Consider the following 26,522-nt stretch of genomic DNA (forward strand, 5'->3'; position numbering starts at 1 on the left):
TGCAGTGAGACCAGGCCTTCCTAGATGTGGGCTGTGCTAATCTTCAAAACAAAGGTCCAAGGCAAGGGCTGCCAGTGATGGTGGCTCCTTCTGTTTCCAAAGAAGTCATTGGGGCTGGTGGGATCGAGGGGGCAGGGGGCTGCACCTGGTGCCCAGCACACTCCGCAGGCCCGGAGCCCAGACTGCTGTTTCCCCAGCTCCTTCCTCCAGATGTATCACTCCACCCCCTCCAGGCTTCTAACAAACGCAGGTCACTGTCCTATAACCTCAGGGGTCTCCAGGGCAGAAGGCTCTTCCTTTCTGTGGGGCTATCACACAGCCTCCAGGTCAAGGCTGATGATTGTCCTCCTGGCTCCCTCCCTCTCTCCCAAAAACAAGGCTCCATCTCGGGCACCCCAGCCCTGTCCCTGCCCAGGTCCTCTAAAATATTTCTCTCTCCATGGCTGCCATCAGAGGAGAGGCTCTGGAACTTGTCTTGACCTCCATAGAGGTCCCTCAGGAGATCCATTCAGCCTTCATTGGACACTCCTTCACCTTTCCCAGGACCAGCTGTCCCTTCCTGAGGTTGACCCTAGCCAACACTGACCTTATGGGTCCAAGGCAACTTAATTTAAAGTCGTTCAATTTAAAGTGAACTCAAAGTAGGAGCCTGAGCCTCTGCTCAGGTTGGGAACCCACCTCTATTCTCTCTCTTTGTAGGAAAGACAGTCACCTACCTCAGTTTTTCCCTCCACAATAAGGATTTTTGCACTAGGAGTTGCCCAAGGCCTATGGGGCATTTTACCTGAATTCTGGCAAGAGTTGGTACTTTAATGGGTTATTTCCGTGCTGGAGAACCTTTAAGTCCTGGAGACTCGGAGAGGTTATCTCCTCAAAGATTATGGACCAGGGAATTAGGATATCAAACCATGCCCCAGGAGGACCCCAGAACTTTGAAAGTACTGAGATAGCGGAACTAGGGCCTACCCTTGCCCTCCTCTTTCCTCTCCACCCATACTACCTTCCTTGGGCGCATTGACGTCCCAGACGCTCCACATCTGCACGAAGAAGAAAGGCGTCCAGCACACGATGAAGGCCAATACGATGATAAAGGTCATCTTCACTGTGCGGATCTTCGCCTTGGAGATGAGCTTGACGCTACTGACCCGAGCCAGAGCCGCCCGCCCAGCTCCACCGGCCGCAGATCCTTCAGTCCCCTGGGCCTCCGCCGCAGCCGCTGCCGTCTTGAGTCGCAAGTTCTGCCAGATCTTGAAGCTGATGAGGCCATAGCAGGCGGCCAGCACGATGACAGGCACAATGTAGACGGCGAGCGTGATCCACGTGACGTAAGCCTTGGGTCCCCAGGGCTGGATGAACTCAGCCCAGCAGTCAAAGACGCCGTCCGCCACTTCGCGCAGCGAGAAAATGTGCACCTGCGGCGCGCTGGCCACCAGGCAGCCGAGCCACGTCGCCAGTACTGCCAGGCGGTCGGTTCGGCGGCGCAGCGAGCGCAGCGGCTGGCAGATGGCCAGGCAGCGGTCGAGCGACATGAGCAGCAGCAGGTAGGTGGAGGCGAACATGCCCACCACCTGCAAGTATTTGACCAGACGACACAGCAGGTCGGGCCCATAGAAGCGGAAGGTGATGTCCCACAGCAGCTGCGGGAGCACCTGGAACACAGCCACCACCAGGTCGGCGATGCTCAGGTGCTTCATGAAAAAGAAGAGGCGCGAGTGCTTGTGGCGCGTGGTGCGCAGCGCCAGCAGCACGCACGCGTTGCCGCTCAGCGCCAGGAACAGAATGAGGCACAGCACCGCCACCTCCACGCGTGCCAGGGCCTCGTTGCGCCGCGGCGGCCCGGCCGTGAGGTTCCCCTCCACCCCAGGCGGCACTCCACTCCCGAGGTCCAACTCGATGCTCCAGTTGGCTGCGGGCATGCCCTCCATGACCGTGACCGCGACCGCGACGGAGCGCCCGGCCTTGCTGCTCTTTAAAGCGTGGCGCGCGGGGCGGGGCCCGATGCGCTGTCCAGGTGTCTACCGGAGCACCCCGGCACTGATCTGCCTCTTCCCGCCCTGAAACAAACCAGGAGGGCAGTGAGAAGACCTTTGTGCTTCTCTTAGGACGCGAGTGGGACGTCCTTGTCCCCTTCCTGGGAACCTGAAGTTACCTGAGTCTCAGGACACAAGCCCAGCCACTGGGCTGCTCAGCCACCACTGCAGAAATCCCGGGTTGCCGTACCTCTTTGGAACCTCTGCAGATGCACTTGAGCGTGGGTCCCAGGAAAGGGTCAGCTGCTCGGTCTGCGGAGAGAGGAGCCTTGCGATTAACCGCTTTCCCTATAACAGGGACCCCCTTCCCCAGCATCCCCTTCCAAAGAAGCCCCAAACCGACACCTCTCCCCTCAGGACATAGCACAGCCACCTTCTAATGGACACCCAAGGCAGCCCCCATCTTGGTAAGCTTTACTTCAAGTACGTCTTCCTGGGGTTCCCCAAAAAACTCAGCTCCTGCACATCCTTCTTCACCTCCTTCTGTTCCAAGACACTCAGCCTCGGCTCCCGGAACTCCCCGAATCCTCTCGCTCCAGGAGGGACTCCTGCCTGAGAGCCTAGCGCCCCCCACCTCCCCCGCGGACGACACAAGGCTGCTATAAGAGAGACTCCTGGGGTAGACACCTCTCACAGGAATCCCCCAGCCCAGCAGCCTCAAAGCTGCTTCAAGGGCTCTGCGTTGTCGTCCGAGCTGTCACTTTTCAGTCCCTCGGAGCATCCTGAGCGCCTCCGGGGAACCAGAAGCAGGAGAGGCGCCAGAGGCTTGCCTCAGAAGCTGATGGTCCCATTGGTCCTAACCATCCTGTCCCCACGGTGCGCAGGACCCAGCCACCTGAAGCGAGCCTGCGGGTTAGCCCAAAGTTGCCTCGCCACCGGGGAAGTTGCACCGCAGCGGATGGCCTCAGAGATGCGCGGGCTCTCCCCAGCAGGATGGGAGAGCTGCCGGCACCACGCTCCTGCCACCACGAGTAGATCCCGGCGTCTCTGCAATCCTCTAGCCTGCGGCTTGGCTGGTGGCTGGATGCGGACCGAAGGCAAGCGGAGAGCAGTGGCCAGGTTGTGCGCGGACCGCGTCAGCACGCGGCGCTGTCTGAAGGTGGCCGGCTTTCCGGCGGCGGGAGTCCAGAGCTGCAGCACCACACAGGTCCGCTAGGGGGCAGATCAAGCCGGCCGCGGCGATCCCGGAGAGCCAGGTCAGCTCATGCCGTGTTAGTGCCTCAGATTTATCTCATAGTGGCTTAAGACTCGCAAATATCCCACCTAGTTTCTTCCATTCCAGGTTTAGCTCTGGACGCTCTCAGAGATGTAGGAGCCTTAGAGAGCAACATTTTTTCCCAGAGTAAATTTTAATGAAGTCGGGGTTGGGGCTTTAGTTCAATGGTAGAATGCTTGCCTAGCAAGTGCAAGGCCCTGGGTTCGGTCCTCAGCTCCGAGGTTAAAAAATAATAATAATTTAAAAAAAAATTAATGAAGTCACTTTTCTGCTCCTTCCTCCCTCCCTCCCTCCCTCCAAAAATAATAATAAAAAAAATTAATGAAGTCACTTTTCTGCTCCTTCCTTCCTTCCTCCCTCCCTCCCTCCCTTCCTCCTTCCTTTCTCTTTACATTTTTAAAGAGAGCTCTTGTAAGCCCTTGCTCTGAAATGGCTTTGTTCACATTCCCTTTAAAAAGGAATTGCAAATTCCTGTTCCTTCCCGCAGCCCTGAGAGAAATCTTCATTCTTTAGGTAGTTTGTGATGGAAGTCTCACACACCCGCCCCATCCCCGCCCCCAAGTCTGTCACCATTTATGATTACTCTGCTTCTCAATGGGCCAAAGGCCACTTCTGCCTCCTTACCATGCTTCAAAATTAAAATCCTAACTGGCGCCACGGGAAGATTAAATGTGAAGGCTTCTCCGCCACTTCCTTGTCCTTTTCTGCTTTAAAACCATTTTTTTAAACTGATTTACAGTGACCAAGGACTGAGCAGGAACAGAAAGGGCCAGCATTAAAAAATGAACAGGGCTCTTTAACATGAATTAAATGTGTATTTCCTCCTGACATTTCATTTCTCCCTCTTCTAATTATGTGGAGAGAATTAAGTGAGCCAAGGGCAGTGTTTCCTGAATCCACAATTACAGTACTGTACCAAGATTTCCTCGGGGCCGAGTCTTCCAAGGCTGCTCCCAGATTCTACACCAGAGCATGCCAAGGTGGCTTGAGGATTCCCTGAGCATCGGCTAATGGCAGGAGGCAAAGACTCTTCTTCTTGCTTTGGGACTGTATTTGGTACAGTATCACCACTGGCATTTGTCACATAACTAAGGTTACAGAATACCCAGGTGATAAGTGGCCTGAGTCCCCAGTTTTCTGATGTGTAAAATAATGAGGGGGCTGGTCCCATCACTCTGGTTTTCTGTGTATACGTGGCGGGTGTGTGTGTGTGTGTGTGTGTGTGTGTGTGTGTGTGTGTGTGTGTTTGAATTCATGCTCACACGTGCATGGGCAGGGGTGGGGGTGCAGACCACAACCTCAAGTGTTAATGCTCATCTTCCACCTTGTTTGATGTTTGCTGCTACATAGGCCAGGCCAGCTGGCCTGGACAGGTCTGGAGGTCAAGCGGTCTGTCACCAGAGAACTGGGATGACAGACATTTTAACACGCCTGGCTCTTACATGGGTTCTGGGGATGTGAACTCAGATCCTCACACTTGTGCTGCAAGTGTTTTACCCACTAAGCCATCTCCTCAGCCCCTCTTCTTTCCTAAAATGCAATAGGAGGGTGGTGTCATCCCAGCACATCAAATAACCCTGCTCCACCCCGTGGCTGGATGAGGAAGGATTTGCCGGACAAGCCCCTGTCTAGGAGACTTGGGAAGGAAAGTGATGGGCTTGCAGAAGCCAGCCTGCTCTTGGCCTGGAGGAGAGTGGCCTTCGGGGGCAAGTCAGCCAGCCACTTCCCCAGCCGGCTCTTCTCCCCCACATGCCCTCTCCTGTCAGTTTTGTGCAGCAAATGGTTCCATCTCATTGTGGATTTGCTAAGAAGGACCACTTGGTCCATGCAAAAGCTAAGTTCTCTAACTTGGCCTTCATCTGAACAAAAGCATCAGTGGGATGCTCGCAGCCTCCTTGTTTAGATTCTCAGTATGTGTGGGAACCAGGCAGAAAAGGGAGGCTCTGCTTGCCTGGTGACCCCTCTGAAGGTCCCTGAAGAGTGAGGCATGCACCGGCATCCTTGAACCTTAGCCAGAGATAAAAACACTTGTATATTTTCAGTATAGTGAGAATGAATTCTAACAGAAAGGGACAAAGTACTGGGAGCCCGAAAGAGCTCTCAGGAGGCAGTTTGACAAAGGAGGTCATTCTCCTGGGATAGAAGAAGACAGACAGGCACCCTTCCCTGAAATGCCACTGGGGTGGGGGTGGACATGGATAATCCATGGTGGATGGGCTGAAGCCTGGCCCACCTCCATCACTGAAGGGTCTCAACGGCCTCTTGAAGAATGGATTTATTTAGTAACCATGTTCCCCTAGCCTGGGAAGAAACATTTTCTGCGATGGTGCTCAGTTTGTAAATTTAGCCTTGATTGACACTGAAAGTGAGAGAAAATGTGGTTCTTTCTCCTTTCTGCCTTACTCCCTTTGATTTGCCAAGGACAAACTCTGATAGAATTAGAGCCAGCAGCTCCAGGACCAAAGCTAGTCGGTGTGCAGCGATTATATGGTAAAAGCCCAAAGGTGATAGTGCAAGGGCAGTGGAGGGATACAGGGGTGGGGCCATGTAGAAGGATGACAGCCCCAGAGAAGACTGGAGAGACTGGCATTGACACTCCGGTGGCCCCAGACAGATGCTACAGTGTTGAGATCAACCCACGTGAGTCTGTTTAATGGGTAACTGGGATGTATTAAGATATAAATTGGGGAAATACACTCATGAATACAGAACCAAGTAAAGAGCTGAAGTCACCCTCTGTTCTGCCTGGGAGTGGATGCACCTGGCCCTCTGGTGTCCCATCATGCCAAGAAGAGCAGCGGGACCCCTCCCTCTTTCCTTTTAAGAGGTCACGTACCCAGGCAAGAGGTCAAGAAGTCACATACATAGGCAAGAAGCACCGCCTCTTCTGGGCTAGATGGCCCAAGGTCATAGGTGGAACAAATACCCCTACACTTCCCCTTTTTGTCTAAATAAGAAGGTTCTAAACTTAACACAAACTATTTACAATAAGAACGATTATCAAGTATTGTTCAGGAGAAATGAAGGGCAATGACATAAACAAAAAGGGAACTATAACCAGCAACAACAAGTAAGAAACATACTAAATGTCTAGACCATAGGTAAATGGCAATTACAGATTACCCAAAAGCTGTCCTATCCTGAAGAATCTGAATCGAGTACCTAATATGCTCTTAGCTAAGACACGAGAGAATGTTTGTTTGTTTGGTTGGTTGGTTTGGTTTGGTTTGGTTTGGTTCGATTTGGTTTTTGCAGACAGGGTTTCTCTGTGTAGCTTTGAGCCTTCCCTGGAACTCACTCTGTAGACCAAGCTGGCCTCAAACTCAGAGATCCACCTGCTTCTGCCTCCCGAGAGCTGGAGTTAAAGGCATGTGCCACCACCGCCACGAGAGAATTGTAACTGTAACTATCTAGTCTTCAATCCCGTCAAAGACCTGAGAAGGAACATAATATTACCTGAGTAAACAGGAAGTGCAAGCAAGCAGCTTCCAGAAATGCAAGAAATGACAGAGACTGCTGGCTGCCTGGACAGTCACCCAGTGTGTCTCTGCAATGCTGGGGCATCCACTATGGCTAAAGCCTGGAATATCTGACAGACCAATTTCAGAAGCTGCAATTTTGAAAGACTTGCTTACCTTGTCTTGGCAAGGTTCAGAAGGTGCTTTTCCTTGTGTCCTGCTTATCCAGAAAGGACAATGTGCTTACTGTCAGCAGCCAAGGCAAGGGCAGTTCTTTGCCCAGCAAGCTATTTATTGCCAAGAAGAAGATAAACTCCATACCGAGTGTTGTCGATGCCCTACATCCTCTTGGGAATAGATCAGTGCTGTCAGGAGCAATTGTTTCTCATGTCAACAAAATTCTAAGGTTATTAAAAAACTTAAATAAATATTCTCTAGGTCTATGAAGTGTTTGAAGATTACCTATCCATCTGACATATATTTCTGTTTGTCTAGAAAACCTAACTAACATGCCTATAAATATGACAAGCATGGGTAACTACTAACCTATAATTCTTATCAACCTGTATAACTTAAAGACTAAGGTTTCACATATAAGAATAAACAATCTGTAAACAGATATACAGTATAAGGACAATGACCTTGAATTTGTGACAATATACAAAATATCTTAATTAGTGGTAAAAATGTATAGTGCAATATGACAACAATATCCTTAATATGTATCAATATACAAAATATTCTAAACAGAGGTAGAACATATATACAGTATGACAAGTATAATTTTACATATATATCAATATACAAAATATTTTAAACCAGAAGTAGGAGCATTTGTACAATAGGATTACAGTTTTGAATCTGTATCAATATACAAATTAGCTTAAACAGAAATAGAAAAATAGTTTACATTTGTATCAATATACAAGAATCCATACCAGTGCAAATTATCTAAGGCTGATAGTTTGCTAAATTAATTTACAAGTAGATACAATAATCTACCTTAATATCCTATTTATCCCACTTTTTTCTTTCCCAAAAGAGATTCCTGAGTCTAACTTTATTGTTCCACCCCCAACCCTAATACAAATTATAACCAACCCAGCTAGCTCAATCAATAGAGCATGAGATTCTTAATCTCAGGGTCCTGGGTTTGTGCCCCACGTTGGGTGACACTTGTTAAGATCAATCCAAGTGAGTCTGTTTAATGGGTAACTGGAATTTATTAAGATATAAATTGGGGAAATACACTCACGAATACAGAACGGAGTAAACAGCTGAAATTGTCCTCTGTTCTGCCTGGAAGTGAATGCAACTGGCTGTCCGGTGTCCGAGCACACCAAGAAGAGCAGTGTGACCCCTCCCTCTTTCCTTTTAAGAGATCACATACCCAGGCAAGAAGTCAATAAGTCACGTACACAGGCAAAAAGTAAAGAGTCACGTACACAGACAAGAATCACGACCTCTTTCAAGCTGGATAGCCCAAGGTCATGGGCGGAGTAAACACCACTACACTTACAAGCATATGTGGAGAGTATGGTGAGACTAGAAAGTCCATCAACCAGAGTTTGCCAAAGAAACAGAACCAGGGCTGAAGAGGTGGCTCAGTGGTTAAGAGCACATGTTACCCTTGCAGGTTCAGCTCCCTACATCCATGCTGGGATGCTTACAGCCATCTATAACTATAGTTCCAGGAGATCCAACACCCTCTTTTGGCCATGCAAGCACACACACACACACACACACACACACACACACACACACACACACACAATTTCCTTTTAAAAAAATAAAATAAAATCAGCTGGGCTTGGTGGTACACATCTTTAATTCCAGCACTTGGGAGGCATAAGCACATAGGCAGGAGGATCTCTGTGAGTTCAAGGCCAGCCTAGTCAACATAATGAGTTCCAGGACAGCCAGAGTATCACAGTGAAACCCTGTTTTGTTTTGTTTTGTTTTAAATCCATACATATGTGTAAAGAAATTTATTTAGTTAAAGAATTGACTTGTGTGGTATTGAGGCTGGCAAGTCCCAGATCTGCAAGGTCAGCTGGTTATCTGGAACCCTGGTGCAGAGATGCTGCTACATTTCAAGTCAAATGGCATTTGCTGCACAATTCCCTTTTGACTGGGGGAGGCCATTCTTGTGTTGGTATAGGACCTTCAAGTGGTTATGACCATTCTCACTATGGGTCAATCAGGCAACCCACTCCACTCAAAAAATTTCAGTTTAAATGTTAGTCTTACTCCCCCTTCCCCCCCCCAAAAAAACACTCTCACTCCCACAAAAACATCCAGAATAATGTCTAACCACAGAGCATAGTCCAGCCCAACTCACACCCAAAGTGAAATGTCACATAGGAAATCTCACAGTCACTGAGGTGCACACCTCCTCTACCCCAGTGGCTGGGCAGGGTGGTATTGTGTATACTGGTGCTTCAAAAGGCCCAGGGCACAGCAGAATGGGTTCTCTCTGTGTACTTAGTAAACATGGAGTGATAGAATGAGGGAGGAAATGAGAGAGAAATAAACATTTCCCATGGTTGTTTCACTCTCTTGAGAGCAGGACCTGGGGAAGGAAGACATCCTGAGGAAGGACTCCCTGAGGTTCCCGCCTGGGAAGGGGTTTGGTAGCTTGGTAGTTTTCCAGTTCTGGAACATTGAGCCTCTCTGCAGTCAGCGAGGAAGTGAGTAGCCACCGCCTCCAGTTCCTTCCCTCCCGGAAGTCATCTCCAGGAGGGGTGGATAACTCACTCAGGCCCGATGGTGGTGAACACACAGCCACATTCTGCCTGCTGCTGACAGCCTTGCCCTTGGCCTCCATCATTTGCTGCTGCCAGCAAGAGGCCAGGGACAGCAGGGTGTGTGACTGGCCTGGCCTGGGGAGTTCAGGGGGCGGTAGTGTTTGGATGCCAGCTTGCAGCTGGAACTTAAATTATCCTCTCAGGCAGCAGCAGCATTTTGGAGCCCTTACTCTGTGTTTTCAGTCCCGTGTTCCTTGGAGGGTGAAAAAAAGAAAGAAAAATGTTTTGTATTGGAGAGAACTCTGAACTCACAAAGACAAGCATTGCTGTGTGGGTTGAACCACCTTCTACTCAATGGCCCTCTCTAAGACTCAGTTTCCCCCAACCTCCTAGGGCTGAGCAAGCAAACAAGAGTTGGTGTTTGTGAAGAGTGTTTCACAGACAGCTGAAGTCCTGTATGACTTGAGTCTTTTTACCCATGCTGACAATGCCCACTCCAGGAGTGCCCTGTGGAAATGCAATTGGCCTGCATCTTCATTACCAATGGAGCTCAGGTGTCTTTTCAGTTCAGTGAGACAAAGTGAATGGGAATGGAGGTACAGTGTGCCAGTAATTCCTTCTAACCTAATTGGTGTGCTGGCTACACCAAGCCCTCACCTCTTCCTGACCACCTGGGCCCTCAGAGAAGATGCCAATTTCTGAGGCTCAGCAGGTGGCCACAGATTTCCTTTATCCTATGAATGCTCCATTTCTGGTGGTGAATACCTCCATTTGGTCCCAGCGGACTGTCCTTTGTACATACACCCATTATTTTTCCTGTCCTCTGTGCCTATCAATGAAAATGTGACCAGAAAATGACTGATGGGTTCCCAAGAACATCCTTCAATAAAGCAACCACTGGGGCCAGGTCCTTGCTTCTTGGAAAACTCGATTCCTGGAATGGAGCCGAAGGAGGGCTCCTTATAAGAAAGTACGTCATTCGTAGGCATGTTCTATTTTTCCCTAGGGGAACAGATGGCTGAGTTCAGACAGGAGGCTTCACATTCTGAAGCCAAATTGCCCACCAGCAATGGATATGACAGCACAAGCCCACTAATGAGAGGGTTCAGAAGAACATCCTCTCTAGCTGGGCAGGTCGACCTAGGCTAAGAGAGCAGAAAAGAAGGGGAGAGGAAAGGTTTCCTCGGGAGAACTTAGAATAAATCAGGCTGTTCTGTCACAGAAGAAAAGGTTCCCTGTGAATCAAGATGTTTGGAATTTGTTCATCTTTGGAGGAAGAGAACCTGAGAGTTGAGAGTAACTGAGGAGTAGCTGAGAGTCTCATTTAGATACAGGATGCCGGGGTGATGGTGTCTGCTTTTCAGATGAGGAAACTGAGGTCCAAAGATGGGAAAACACTTTCTCGTTGGCACACACCTGGTTCAGAAAGGTGAACGTGGCTGAAGTGGAGCATAGACAACCAGGTGCCAGGCCATGAGACCTGGCCAAGGTGGAGAGGGATTTTGATCTCTTGTCTGGGAACCTGGGAAGCTTTGAGGAAGAGGATTGAAAAGAAGAAATGATGGGATCTGAAGAAGAAATGATGATCTCCCATCAGCATGGGACACAGACTGGGAGGGGCCAAGTGATAACAGAAGAAACAAAAGCTGCTGCAGGGCTGATGACATGGTTCAGTGGCCAAAGTGCTTGCTACACACACACACACATACACACACGCACACGCACGCATGCACGCACAAATGCTACCATTAGCATCCAGGCAACAGTGATGCTAGCATGAAAGCACAATGATTGACAGAGGCAGGATAGGCCCCGCTTCCATTCGCTCAGCCACTTATGGAGTCAGGAAAGGCCCAAAGCACTAACGCTCTTCTGGAGATCAAAGCTGTAAAAGGTCTTTGGGGACCAAGGAACAGGAGAGTGATGGGCACTGAGGGAGTCAAGGCAATGCCTGAGAAGCTCTCTAGAAATCACTAGAGACCCAGCCAGGCCTCCTTCATCCAGGAATGCAAAAGAAACAAAGCTCTCCTCCCAGTCAGTTTATCTGCCCATCTCCTGGAGGAGGAACAGCTCCTGGGGAATTCCCACAGGCTGACAGTTCCCAACACGCCTGCCTGTCTCAGCCCTGGAGCTCTAGCTGTCTGCTTCCAACAGTTCCAACGGCTCATTAATTTTCCTGTTTTAATTTAAAAAATTAGAAAGGCAATTTTCCCCCAAATAGGCACCTGACAGAAGTCTGCCTTCCCAGGATCCAGAGCACTTTTTGATAAGATGTACTTTTTTTTGCCTCTGATCTGTTTATGCACAAACATTCATTCCACAAATGTGTTTAAAACACTTACTGTGCGCTCAGTAGAATCTCCCCTGAATCACAGCACCAAAAGGCTGTATACTCATTGGTATTGAACTTGGCCAAAAGGTACTCTGAAGCTAGGTAAGGATCATGGGCATGAAGCTTGGCGATACCATGATTGTATGGCATGTACAAGGCCCTGGGTTGAGTCCCCAGTACCTCAAAAATCAAAACCATCAGAAAGCCCAGAACCCCCACCTTCAATGCTGTGATTGCACCCTGAATGTGCTTTCCTGTGTGACTATGGGAAAGTGTTCTCACATCTCCCTTGCCCTCAGTTTCCCCTCCTTTAAATGACAATATAGTATAGATGTATAAGCATATCTCTAAAGTCTTTTAAATAGTGTTAATGTTCTATAATTCTCTTGGCCCAGGCAGCAAACACACACACACACACACACACACACACACACACACACACACACACACACACACACACTCCATGGAAGCAGCAAACAAAACAAAAACTCCCCAGAGCCGAGCACAGCCCAGGTCACACAGCAGTGGAGTGAGGAGTCTGGACAGTGGACAAAGGCAAAAGCCCTCTGCTGAGAGGAAATTTTAAACAACTGAACTAGCGTTTGCACCCACCAACCCGGTGAGAATGCAGAGAAAGAGGGCTGGGGAAATGTGGTCCTTGCAACAGGAACGCACTGGAGGACCACCTGCAATTTGCAGAGAAGGCTGCATCGCCTGTGCTGTTTCTGACAGCAGTGAATCCTTCTAATGATGGAACTGAAAATAATCAGGCAAAAATGGAAAGCTATGAATGATTGAGATTTGTCAGCAACAGCGGGAAAGAACAGAAAATGAGTGTCTGCTGTGTAGGCCACATAGAAAGATCATCCGTGGGAGATGACATGGAAAGTGTGTGTGTGTGTGTGTGTGTGTGTGTGTGTGTGTGTGTGTGTGTGTGTGTCTGTCTGTCTGTCTGTCTGTCTGTCTGTCTGTCTGTCTGTAGGGCAAAGGGGAGGAGGAGGAGAAGATAAGGAGGGAGAGGAGGAGGGCAGCTATAGAATGAGCTGTATCAATGCAGGCAGTTTTATGACTACACACAGAGAATGGTCTAAAAAGGATTTTATAAACAAGTTAACCCAATTATCTTTAGATTAAACATTTGTGTTATCTGTATTTTTCTATTGTTTCCTGGAGATAATAGATTACTTTTATAATGGGAAAGAATTTATTTTTCTTTACATTATTCTTTTGTTTAGCATACCCAAAATGAACTTTACTGTGATGTTTTTTTTTTGTGTGTGTGTGTGTGTGTGTGTGTGTGTCTGTTTCCATTACTTTTCTCATTGTTATTATAAAATATTTGATAAAAGAAACTGAAGGGAAGGAGAGCAGTTATGGTCCCTCATCTAGGAAGGCATACAGTGCAGTGTGGCTGGAAGCCAGGCAGCAGGAACCTGAGGTGGCTGGTCATGCTCACTTCACAGTCAGGAAGCAGAGAAAGTGAGTTCTGGTACTTACCCAGGTTCTCCTCTTTTCCCTCTTACTCAGTTCAGGACCCCAGCCCACGGGGGGGGGGGGGGGGGCACCCACGTTCAGGGTGTCCATTCCCATGCTCCCTTCCTTGCTGCCCCTGCCCCCCAGATAGTTCTTCCTTCTGTTCCCTGACGTAAATATTCCATTATTCACTCCCAGCCCCCCTCCTCCGGTAAGTTAGACCCCTTCTTCCTAGCCCCCTTTCTATTTCCATGGGATTCACATGTACACACACACACTTAAACCTAGACCCTACATATGTGAGAATTTATGCAATATTTGTCTTAATGGTGATCATTAAATGAAGTGAAATGAGACTCTATTCCCGAATGTTCTATTGATGACCAGGGGATCTCCAGCTACCAGTTCTTGCTCTGCCCCACTTATGGGAAGAGCTGTCCCCTCAGGGTGGGGGTGGTGAAGCCTAGTTCTCAGCCTGCTTGGACTTGATGTTTACAAATAGCAACTCCATTCACCGCAGGGACCAGACAGGAAGGCAGGCGGGCAGCCAGGCAGCCAGCAGGTGGCTTCCAGCCAAGGGATGACACAGCTTTGGGAGAGGGACACCTCCTCCAGGGCTGCCAAGGGGACAGCCGTTTTCCTGCCCCCAGCTCATAACACATCATTCTCGGTTTTTTAAAGGTGTCCAGCTCTAGAGGCATGTCCTTGTAAGAAATTTGCACCAAATTAGGGCAGAATAGCCCTCTGTGACCACGTGTCTGGATCACCAAGAGTTCAGAAATTCTTCCCTGACGAGCAAGCACCAAGAAGGAGAGCTAGCCTAAGACACCAGAGCACCAGGTACACCATGCCATGTGACCAGAAGAGGGGGACACCAGGAGTCCAGAATGTTAGGACCTCCAAGAACACCTGGCATCTTTGCATATTTACTAAGACTCTGATACCAGTTCAGCCTTGACATGCTGATTAAGCCCCTCCCTGCCCTTGCTGACCAAGTTTCGTCCAGTACATCACACACCCAATTCACAGTCAGTAGACTCTTAATTCTACTGTGTAGTCCTCTGAAATGCCAGCCCATTCCTGTCGTTTCCCTTCTCATCCTTTGTGGGGCTTGCCTTCACAAGCAGGTGTCCCCAAGTCAACTGTTCTCCACCCACGAATTCCATCTCCTCCAGGCTCAATCCACACCCCCTACTGGATAAACTCTTGCCAGTTCCCTTAACTAGCAACTCTCATCCACTTTAAAGATGAAGAAACTGGAGTTTGTAACATGCCTAAGACAGCCAGGCTAAATGGTATCAGAGCACATCTCTGAGCATCTCTGGGTATTGGGGTCCCTTTCTGAGAACCAGGCTTTCTCAAATGGGGCCTGGACCTTCTTGGAATCACAGTTATATGGAAGGTTTGTGGTTGATATATTGTGCACCCCAATAAACTTATCTGGGGGTCAGAGAACAGAACAGCCATTTTATTAAACATAGGTTTAGGCAATGGTAGCACATGCCTTTAATCCTAGCATTTAGGAAGCAGAGAGTTCAAAGCCACACTGGAAACAGCCAGGCATGATGACACACACCTTCAATCCCAGGAAGTGATGGCAAAAAGCAGAAAGGTATATAAGGCGTGAGGACCAGGAACCTTTTAAAGCTTTTTAAAGCTTTTAGCTTTTAGCAGCAGTGTAGCTGAGATCCATTTGGATGAGGACACAGAGGCTTCCAGTTTGAAGAAACAAGATCAGCTGAGAAGTTGGTGAGGTGAGGTTGGCTGTGTCTTGTTCTGCTTTTCTGATCTTTCAGTGTTCACCCAAATATCTGTCTCTGGGGTTTGTTTTTATTAGTAAGACCTTAAGATTCATTCTATGACGGTTCATACAGGATCTAAGTCCAAATGCTGTCACATGCTAACGAATTACCTTGAGTGACATACCAGCATCATCATGCCTCAGTTCACTAATGAATTACAGGACAATGATAGCTATGTCTTTCAGTCACTGAGGCTGCATAGCAAGTCACCCCAACGTGCAGTGCCTATGGGGTGTAGATGGCTCAGCTGGTGATGAGTCTTTGAGACAAGCATGAGGACTGAGAGCTAGGTGTGACAGCACACATCTGTGACCTCAGTGCTGCAAGGCCAAAATAGGCAGATCCTTGAAGCTCATTGGCCACCAGCCCAGTCTAAACAATGAGCTTTGGGTTCAGTGAGAGACCCTGTCTCAAAGACCAAAGGTGGAGAGAGACTAAAGAGAGATACCCTGATGTTACCCCTGGCTGCCATTCACACTTGTACCCACAGGCATATGTGTGCATGTTCACATACCACATTGCACACAAACACAACATTTTTTTAATGTGGTGCTTGCACACGATTGCATTTATTTCATTCATTAAACTATCCCAACTCTGGAAAGAGAGGATCAGATAGCTTCTAGGCCAGCAGGAACAGTCCCCAGCAATCCCTGGTGTTTCTAGTCAGGGGGCCTGGGTGAACAAGCTTTGGATAGACTTGTGGTTTGGGGGGAGGGGGAGGGGGTCGATTTTCCTTTCATGAGCTTCATAACAGGAAAGATAAGCAGAGGTGCCTAAGCTGCTCCAGTCCAGCATCTCCACATCCCAGCAGTTCTCAGTGCCCAGCATGGCCAGCCCCGGCCAGCCCAACACAAAAAGAGCCATGGGAACTGGAATAAAGACAGCAAGAGAATTGTAAAGATGTTATAAATGCTAGGGTCAGAGAGGACCACAGAAATCATATATCATAATCCCTCTGTTTCTCAGGTAATAAAAGTGAGATCCAGAAAGCGAGTGAAATTGGCCCTGGTTTTCCTCCATTCCCAGGGATGTTTCTATGACTGAACTCCAAGGCCGTCTACAGTTTGTAAGTCCTGGGCAGTGACTCCTCTTGTTCCTGGACCTTGGACCACTTGCTCTAGAGGAGTTGGTTGGAAACAGCCTGGACTTTCAGGTGGGGACTAAGGACACGTGCTCTTGCCTCAAGCACAGGGTTGGCTATGTATTTTATACAAGCCAGAGTAAAATGAAATACAGAGCCCCTCATCCAAATATTATACCTGTCAGCCTCGTGTTACCATTAGAAAAGACAGACAATAACTAATGTAAGGCTAATTTTGACTCAGAGTTTGGGAGGGACCAGACAGGATCTGCATCCACTGAAGACTGTGACAATAGTCTTCAATTGAGGACCCAGTTGTCCCCAGGTGCCAGCTCTACAGGTCTTAGCCACAAGAGCCACGTCCCCGGAGGCAGGGCTGTTGACCCAAGGGCCTGACTGAGGACGGCTTTTACCTCCTGAAGCCAGATTGAAAAACTGGAGAGGTATTTCTTCCTCAGATGCCCAAACACCAGCACAAGGCTACACAGATCATGAAAATCGTGGCCAAGACAGTACCACAGAAGCAAACCGAGAAAGCACCAGTAACCAACCCCACAGAAAGAGGAACTTTTGAGCTAACTCAGAAAGAATTCAGAATAATCATCCTAATGACGACAAGAGAATACAGCTGGATAAATAATGTATGAGCAAAGTAAGACTCTTCCAAAACTTCTGAGAGGAGGGAACAGGTCAGCTATCCCCATGACATACCCAGGTGAAGATAAAGCAGAAAATAAGCAAAGAGAGAAGGAGGTAGGGATGGGGGTGGGGAAGAGGAGGAGGAGGAGGAGGAGGAGGAGGAGGAGGAGGAGGAGGAGGAGGAGGAGGGAAGAAACCTGCAGCCCAATATGCCTGACAAACAGAAAGATGTCCAATAAAAAACACAAGTGTGCTGGACCAAGGGGGTGGCTCAGTGGAGAAAATGCTCACTGCTCAAGTGGGAAGACCAGAGTTTGGATCACCAGAACCCATATAAAAGCCAGGCGGGTATGAAAGTACTTGTAATTCCAGTACACAGAGATTCCCAGAACTAACTCACTAGCTAAACCAGTCAGAATCCTTGAGCTCTGGGGTCAGAGAGAAGAGGCCTTGCTTCAGTTGAATAAAATGGAGAGTAGTCAAGGAAGATAGCTGATGTTCACTGTAGGCCTCTACATGCACATACATGCACATGTACCCCATATAAGTGTGAAAAAGCATATACATACACACCACACATGCACACAGATGCAAAACAAACTGCTCATGTACCTAATTCGACATCACATTAGAAGAGACCTATACCATCATTGGTTAGTTGGCTTTCCATTACTATGACAAAATGCCAAAGAGAAATAACATAAAGAAGAAAGAACATTTCATTTTGGTTCACAGTTTCAAAGGCTTTGGTCCATGGTCACTTGGCTCATTGCCTCTAGGCCTCTGGAGAGTCAAAATGTCATGAGAAGGAGCATGTGGCAGACAGAACAAAGGGGACAGGGGCAAGGGTGTGTCCTTGAGGACCAGTACCTTCAGCCAGAGCCCACCTCCCATTTGTATCAGCTCCCAGTAGTCCATAGAACACTTCAGCATGTTGATTTACATGATGAGATCAAAGTCTTCATGGTCGGATTGGCCCTGGGTGCTGATGTACAAACCCGATTTCACCACAGGAGTCTATGGATCTTTGGATCTACAATAATAAAGTGGAATTTATGCAAGGGATGTAAGAATTGTTCAATATGTATAAACCAGTACACATGGAATACTTCACAGCTCAATGAAGAACAAATATCATATGATCACTTTTCTATAACAAAATATTGAACAAAACTTCATATTCTTTCAGAACTAGAAATACTCAAGGAAAAAGATGGCTCAGCTGTGAAGAGTGCTTGCTGCTCTTGAGGGGACTGGAGTTTGTTCCCACCACCTACATCAGATGGCTCACAACCACGTGTAACTCTAGCTCCAGAGTATTTGATGCCTTCCCCTGGCCTCCAAGGGTACTTTAACTCACATGTGTGTGTGCACGTGCTTGCACCATGTGCACACACAATAAATAAATAAATCCTTAAAATAATAAATTAAAATTTTAAATTATTTCTTAGCTGGGTATGGTGCTATGTGTCTAATTCCAGTGGTGGAGAGGAAAAGCAGGAGTTTGAGGCCATCTTGAGCTTTATGTCAAGACATTGTCTCAAAACAAAGGAAGAAACATTTCTGAACAAAAGAAGTGTAGGAAGAATGTAACTCAACATGAGAAAGGCCACATGTGACACTCCACAGCTAAGTCTGTGCTCAATGGTGAACAGTGTAGGCATCTCTCAGGTCAAGAAGAACCAGGTGACACTCTTCACTTCCACTCAGCACAGGAGTGGGAGTTCCAACCAGACAATTCGCCAAGTGTGACAAGACATTCAGGTCCAAAAGGAGTGGACACATCTCTCTCTGTAGATGGTGTGCTCTTCCACAAAGAAAACACCCTACTCAAGTTACTAACATTAATACAGTAACTCAAGGAAGACTCAGCTGCATTTCTGTAAAAAAAAAATCTAGCAACAAACTATCTAACAAGAAATTAAGAAAACAGTCCCAACCATATCCCAAGGAATAAAATACTTAGGAATTAATTTAATCAAGGAGAAAGATCTGAATTCGTGTTGTTAAAATGTCCATATTACTAAAGACAACATACAAATTCCAAGTGCTCCATATCACAGGAACAGGAAAACGCATTCCTAAAATTCACAGGGAACCAGAAAGGACTCTGAATAACCAACGCAATCGAGAGTGAAAAGAAAGCTATAACATCACACATTCTGATTTCGAACAATAGCACACAGCGATAGCAATCAAGCCAGGCTAAAAGCAGGGCACGATGCATGTTTGTAATCCCAGCCTTCGGGGGTGGAGACAAGAGAACACGGCCAGCTGAGTCTGTTTAAAAAGACAATACAAAACAAAAACCTGTAAAGATAAAAATAAAGAAAAATAAAAGGCACAAAAGCCTGGAACTGGCATAAATAGATACATGGCACAATTGAACAGCACAGGGAGCTATAAAGAACCCACAGGTTGTTAAACTTTACAACCGTATTGTGACAGCTAAGCTTGGCATATGCTTGGCTGCATCGAGAATCAATGAAAACACAAGCTACCAGGCACTCCTGTGAGGGATTGTCTTGATCAGATTCTTTGAAGCATGAAGACCTGCCCTGAATATGGGTGGCACCTTCTGGAGGCAGCAAGGATAAAAAGACAAGGAAGAAGAAAGCTGGGTTTCACCTGCTTGCCCTCACTATTGCTGGCAAGTCCACTAACCCTGTCACTGTGGCATTTCTTCACCAACATTAGAAGCAACTTCTTCTGCCTTCTAACTTAGACTGAAGACCAGCAGGTCTCTAGGAATCCTCCAGGCCTTCAGAGCCAAGTAGGGATGGCACAGACATCTAGCCTTGTGAACTGTTGTTCATTCTACCAGTTGTGTTTCTTTAGAAAACCCTGACTTAATACAGGTACCAGGAATACACAAGGGGTGAACGGTCCTCAAAAAATTGTGCATGGCAAACTGGATATCAACATGCAAAGGTATGAAATTGGACCTTGAGCTCACAACATTATCTGATGCCAACAGCTAGTAAAGAATGTGTTACAGACTTATGTGCAAGACCTGAAGCTTGAAAACTCTTGGAAGAATTAGCCTTGAATTAGCCTTGACTGATGACCAGAAGCATAGGTAAGAAAATCAAAGCCGAACAAAACTGACTACAATAAACTAAAAATCTTTGTACACCATCCCAGAGGTGGCCCCATCCACAGTGGACTGGATCCTCCCCCATCCATGACTAATTAAGAAAATGCCCTACAGGCTTGCCTGCAGTCCAGTCTGAAGGAGGTATTTTCTAAATTATACTCCCTTCTCTCAGAAGACTCTAGCTTGTGTCAAGTTGACATAAAACTAGCTCTTGTACTGATTGTGGAAAACAATAGGGAGAGCCCTCAAAGATTTAAAAATAGAACATATGACCCAGCAATCTTACCTCTGGTGTGCATCCGACGTGTCTCAAAGAGAGACCTGCACTCCCGTGCTCACTGTAGCCACATTCACAATAACGCAGACACAGAAAGTGTGCTACATAAATGCAGCGAAATACTCTCCAGCCTCCGAAAACCCTGCCACTTGCAGCAGCAGTGGCTGAACCTGCAGACACTGTGCTCTGTGTAACAAGTTAGAGGCAGGTGTGCGCTATATGATCCTTACATGTGAAATCTTTAAAAAGTATCAAATTCATAGAGGCCAAGAGTAGAATGGCCCCATTGCTACCGACCAGGCCAGTCTTTCTTACACCTTTCTGTAAAGTCCCTGAGCTTCAGCCACTGGTCAAATCCTTGACCACATTACTTTCTGCTCATGTCTCAAAAACTCTGCCTCATCATGTCCTCCTAATTCCACCATAACACATCTCTCCTTAGTGTAAGAAATATCAAATACGAGTCTTTCCTATCAAATACTATAAAACTTGTGTTTAGGGCAAGGAATTAATATCTTTTTATCTCTCTCCTACCTCTTAAGGCTTTTATGTAAATGTTACACACACACACACACACACACACACACACACACACACACACACACACACCACCCAGGTAAAACATTTCTTTGGCTCCTGCTGCATTCCATAATTAGCCAGCCTGGTGCAGTGACCCCTTTCTCCTTCCTCCTTCATTTCCTGTGTGCCAATTCTTTTAAGACTAGCCAATAAATAAGACTGTGAGGTCAAACCCCAGCCAAATGGGAAACGGCATGGTCACCACCTGAGTTAGAATAAAAACCAAATGCACTTCCTCTGTGTGCTGGATCCCGCCAAGCACAGCCTCTCAGTCAAGAGCAAAGTTTACTTTGTCTAAACACTTCTATTGGAGTGGGCTCTTTCTTTAGACCCAGAACTTCTATCCAGCATTAGTCTCTTTCAAAGGTGCAGTTTGGCATACTTTTGTAGGGTTTCAATTAATATCTACCACCAGGAAGGGGCTAGGCCAACTTTATTCATGTGTGTCTTAGTGCCTTGCACGGGAATATGTGTGTGTGTGTGTGTGTGTGTGTGTGTGTGTGTGTGTGTGTGTGTGTGTATGCTGAGTGAGTCAACCAATGAGCTAGTAGTCCTGGGGCTAACATCATATCCAGCTGAAATCAAAGGGGTTCCTCATCCATAACAGGATGATGAGAATAACTACCTTGAAAGCAGGCTCTGAGAAATAAACAAGATTGTGCGTTAAAAGAGCCTGGTGCAGGAGAGGCTATTAAATTTGAGGACAGAGTCTAGATGCTGGCAACGGAGAGTTATCAAGGGGCCCTTTCCGCTTGTAGTTATGCAAAGTGCTAGAATGCCAGAGCCCCCAGAAACAGCTCATCTGCTGGAGGCATCAGGGCTTCTTAGGAGAAACTTCAGTCTAATTTGTTTCTATTGTCATATTAGACTAAATAGGTTACTCCTCCTCAGCCAGGAAGAATGTGTAGGTAGTCTAAATCCTGTTGCAACCAAACTCAGGCCTTCTTCTATACTGGGTTGCTTTTGGGGAGAAGAAATGCTTGACCTAAATTAATTAACTTGAGCCTCCCATCACACTTAGCCTGTACCCTAACTTTAATCTGCATTGACCAACTTTCAACAGAAGTTTGAGTAAACACCCCAGTCCATTGCAAGCAGCCCCCTCAAGCTTTGTATGCCTTTCTGAAAAACTTCACACTGAGACTTAGTGGAAAAGATTACCAAGTACTTGAGTCATTTTAAACATAAGGAGAGTTACCACTCCATGCCAGACTGTCCCCAACCCAACCCACCTGCAGGGACCAGAAGGACAAACCCTGGAGCTGCTGGGATCTAGTCCCTCCGGGGCTTTGTTTGCAGTGTCATCTGGTTTGGAGGCAGCTGGGCATCCGAGTTATCCACCAATAGCTGCCCAGTGTGTCCAGAGAGGGGAGGGGCACCTAAATGAGCCTGGCGGCAGGGGAGAGCTGATCCTCTGTAGCAATGCTGGGCTCCTCTGAGCCTGCATAATTTGGAATCTGCAGGGAGCTAAATATCCCTTGAAAAGAATCACAATCACCTCCTGAACTTGCCCAGCTTTTGTTCCCGCTCAGAACACATTCCAGGCTATTAGCTTGTTAGAGCTTCGAAAATAACCCCATGAGACTACAAGCAGGAGTCATTGTCCCATTCCTCAGAAGAAGAAACTGTGACCCAGGATATTACCATCATCAGGTGCAGATTAAACCATTATTGAGTATTTTCTGTGTGCTACAAGCTTCACTTGAATTATTTCAATTAAACTTCAGGGAGCAAATTCTATTACCAGCTTCATGCCACAGCTCAGAAGTTAGTGTGGGGAGAGCTAGATTACGTGTACTACTTATCAGAAAATGATGATCTGGACTTTCAAAGACTCCGTGTTCTGTCCGTGGTTATGCAAAGGACCAGAATGGCAGAGAGCCCCCAGAAACAGCTCATCTCAGAGGTTCCCACTCCACAGCCCCAGGAGCAGGTAAGGAGGAGGAGGATGACAGGCTGCTCTTTAGGTGACGCGTTCAGGGGAAGTTGCTGATCATCTGATACAGAGATTTTCCTAGATCCTTGGGGAGTGAGTTCCACACAAGGCTCCTTAAATTGAAAGATACATGTCGAGTCAGTGTCTATGTCACAGACAGATGAAGACACCACACTGCTGGCTTTGAAGATAGAGATGACAAGGTAAAAGATGCAGGGAGCCCAGAACCTACAGGAGGTCCACAGGCTGGAGCCAGAACAGCCTTGCTGGAGCCATTGCTAACTTCCGACCTCCAGAACCATAGATAAGTATATGGCGGCTTAACTGCATCAGCTTTATGAAACCAATATATCAACTATCAACACAATTTTAGAACACTGGCATCATTTCATGGTGAAACCTCATCCTAGTGTCAGCCATACATCATCTCTCCAAAGCTCCCAGTGATGAGCAACCCATCACTTTCTGCTGATGAGTTTACTGTTATAGACACTGCCTATAAATAGAATCACATAATCTGTGAACTTTTTTGTCTGGCTTTTGTTTTTTAACTTAGCATATTATTCGATTTCACCTATGCCAGAGCATGTATCAGGTTCCATTGTTGATGGGTTTTCTTTTACTCTAGCCCCACATTGGATGCCAAAACATTGGTGTTTGTTTTTGCTCTTTTATGGGGCCCACCACACAGCTCCCAAATAAATCACATGCAGGCTTATTCTTATTTATAAATGCCCAGCCTTAGCTTGGCTTGTTTCTTGCCAGCTTTCCTTAACTTAAATTATCCCATCTACCTTTTATCTCTAAGCTTTTCCCATTCTCTTACTTCTGTAAATCTTACTCTTACTCTGTAGCTTGCTGTGTAGCTGAGTGGCTGGCCCCTGGAGTCCTCCTCCTTCTCTGGCTACTTCTTCTTTTTTTCCCCAGATTTCTCCTTCTATATATTCTCTCTGCCTGCCTATCCTTTCTTCTGCCCTGCTACTGGCCATTCAGTTCTTTATTAGACCATCAGGTGTTTTACACAGGCACAGTAACACAGCTTCACAGAGTTAAACAAATGCAACATAAACAAAAGTAACATACCTTAAAATAATATTCTAAAATATTCCATTTCTTCTTATAGCAAAATACTCTCCAGCTACATAACATATTTCTTTAGCTGTGATAAAACACCATGACCAAGAGCAACTTGGGAAGGAAAGGGTCTATTTAATCTTACAGCTTGTAGTCCATCATCTAGGAAAGTCAGAACAGGAATCTAAGGCAGGAACTGAAGCAGAGACTGTGGGGGAATGCTGCTTGCTGGCTTGCTCCCCATCGATTATTTCTTATACAACTCAGGATCACCTGTCCAGGGGTGATCATGTCCACATGAGTCATTAATCAAGAAAAAGCCCCCACAGACTTGCCAATAGGCCAATCTGACGCAGGCATCTTCTCAGTTGCAGTTCCTTTCCCTAGATAACTCGAGCTTGTATCAAGATGACAAAGAATTAGCCAGCAATGTTCCAATTGGCAGCACATACACTAAAATTGGAACAACCCAGAGAGTACACAGGCCTTGAGCAAGAATGACACTCAAATCCATGAAATGTTCCATATTTTTTAGCCAGGCATAGTAGATTCTGTACTTGGGAGGCAGAGCCAGGTGAATTCCAGGCCAGCCTGGTCCACATAGCAAAAGTTTCAGACCACCCAGGCTACATAGAAAGACCTGGTATCACACACACAAACAAAAAACCCAACCAAACAACCAACAACAACAAAATAAAAACAAACTAGCCCACACTAAGTTCCACAGCTAGCTAAAGAGGAGGACGTTTAGGACTAGGGTAAAGGTTAGGAGCAAAGGCAGCTGGATCTGAGTAAGAACTGGATAAATCAGCTCTTCCCCTTGACGTCCCATTTGCTTATCTGTAACATGGAGTTGCAGTTGGGGTAATTACTCAAAGCTCGACCCCTAATAGACACTGATCTACAGAGCTCTCTGTCTCTAAAGTGCAGATAAAGAACCTCAGAGACCTCTAATCCATAAGAGCAGAGGCTAGACCATAAAACACCCTCCAGTTATTCATTACTTGGGTCCTGTCATCTTTCTAAAAGGATCTGAGAAGATTTACAACTAAGCAACCAGTTATGCCAACACTATTTTTAAAAAATGGCAAAGGAATAAGAGTAGGACTCACCTCTTTGACTTGGTCCTTAACCCGATGAGGCCATCTAAAGAAGAGACTTGAATCATTCTGTTTGCTCAGTGCAGAAAGTGCTTTTATATTTTGGAGGGACTTGCTCGCACTTCCCATAGGCCGTTCTCGTCCCACTGCTGTTTTTATGTGTATGAGTGTTTGCATTTGTGTATATATGTGTGCCACACGTGTGCCTGTCACCCTTGGAGTCCAGAAGAGGGCATCAGATCTGGAGCTACAAACGATTGTAAATCCCAGCACACACATGGTGACTTACAATCTTTTGTAACTCCAGATCTGATGCCCTCTTCTGGACTCCAAGGGCGACAGGCACACGTGTGGCAGACATAAAAACAAATCTTTAAAAAGGGGGTGGGGGCGCAGGCTAGACAGCGTGTATCTAGCTTTGGTCACAGTTCCACTCCTGAATTAGTTATGAGTTAATAAAGAGTATGTAGAAAGTTAGGCCCCCAGTCAAGGGGAGGCCTCAGAAACCGCATGTGAAATCTCTTCTAAAACTGAAGGAAATGCGGCTCCCAGGAGTTGAGTAACTTGTCTGACGCTATACTGTTATTAGCAGTAAGTTCTCCCAACTCTAGGGCCGCTGGAACTAGGCACAGTGACTTCACAGGTTTTGCAAATGGCACCCCACTCAGGCTCTGTAGCCTCAGTTTCTTCAGAAAGCCTTCTCTTCTGAGGTCATTCTGCTCCGCCCACACTCCAGAATGCCAGATCTCTCAGAAATCACATGCTTCCGTAGAGTCCATTACGACTGATGACATCTGACAGGCCGAGAGGCCAGTAAACAGTCCTCCCTTTTATTCTAAATGCCATGCCTCTATTAATGTGGCTGGAGAATAAATTGGCTTCCGTGGGAGCCAGTGGACCCACTCACTTTGTGTGGACTCTCTTCAACCAAACCCTCAAGCTCTCTACGGATGCTGTTGCTAAGCAACGCCTCCCTTAGCTCCACCCTCTAACAGTCACAGTGACTGGCATATAACTCAATGGCTGAACCTGAGAGGTTCAGACTGTCTGGGGTTGTCTGCCTGCCTTGATCTCTAAGAAAAAGGAAATTGGGCATAGTAACCCAAGAAGAGAAACCCACAGGGTGACTGTCCACCAGCATTGACCAGGCAGGGCCACTGCCAGACTCAGGGACAACCTGGCACTGTGCTGGGTGGATAAAAGCTAGTCTTAGGCAACCCAGCATTCCTTCCCTGGTGCTTGCCTCACCTTTTCTTGGGATCTACCTTTCAATAGTCCAGTTCTGCCCAGCCCTTTATGAGTTAGAAAACCATATGGCCTACTTAAAAAAAAAAATGCACAGGCTCTGAAGTAAGGGGAGGAAAGCAGGCTGAAGAAAGGCACAGAAATTTTGTTTGATGTAAATGATCACAGAAAAGATACCAAATGGTTAGCAGTGGCTGGCGGTGCCTAAGGGCTAGACTGGTGTTAGGTAGGGGTTTGCACTTCTGTTTTACACATTTTGGCACTGTTTATAAACTGATAAGCACGTGGGCATTAAGTTACTCGAATGAGGGAGTGACTGGAAGGGAGGAAGGAAGGATGGAGGAAGGCAGGGAGGGAGAGTAAGTCAGCCTCCCGTTCATTCAGCAAAGCGTGAATTCCAGGTCTGCTGAAGGTCTAGCTTTCTACCCAGTGG

The 26,522-nt window shown here is 47.0% G+C and overlaps 1 protein-coding gene and 1 non-coding gene across 9 annotated transcripts in view; one reads left to right on the forward strand and one right to left on the reverse strand.

The window, feature by feature from the left end:
- The window catches only part of Oxtr (oxytocin receptor), a 40,316-nt gene extending 14,525 nt beyond the window's left edge, over window positions 1–25,791 (reverse strand). Inside the window, exons 1-7 of one of the 8 annotated variants that reach the window (XM_076567580.1) lie at window positions 25,752–25,791; window positions 24,857–24,890; window positions 17,669–17,814; window positions 7,960–8,075; window positions 6,882–7,069; window positions 2,150–2,282; window positions 1,001–2,054 (exon numbers count right to left, since the gene is read on the reverse strand). In XM_076567580.1, the coding sequence (XP_076423695.1) occupies window positions 1,001–1,925 (925 nt within the window). In that variant the 5' untranslated portion in view covers window positions 1,926–2,054; window positions 2,150–2,282; window positions 6,882–7,069; ... (2 more) ...; window positions 24,857–24,890; window positions 25,752–25,791. Of the gene's footprint in view, window positions 1–1,000; window positions 2,055–2,149; window positions 2,283–2,865; window positions 3,505–6,544; window positions 6,849–6,881; window positions 7,070–7,959; window positions 8,076–17,651; window positions 17,815–24,856; window positions 24,891–25,133 lie in introns of those variants that run through there. The other 7 variants (XM_076567579.1, XM_076567582.1, XM_076567581.1 and 4 more) reach the window with 7 other exon arrangements.
- LOC121828405 (U6 spliceosomal RNA) lies at window positions 24,174–24,276 on the forward strand. The gene has a single exon (XR_006070884.1). It is a non-coding gene; the product is annotated as a U6 spliceosomal RNA (small nuclear RNA).
- Window positions 25,792–26,522: the final 731 nt, after the last annotated feature.

The sequence above is a fragment of the Peromyscus maniculatus genome, chromosome 3 (assembly GCF_049852395.1).
Source record: "Peromyscus maniculatus bairdii isolate BWxNUB_F1_BW_parent chromosome 3, HU_Pman_BW_mat_3.1, whole genome shotgun sequence".
Lineage (NCBI taxonomy): Eukaryota > Metazoa > Chordata > Mammalia > Rodentia > Cricetidae > Peromyscus > Peromyscus maniculatus.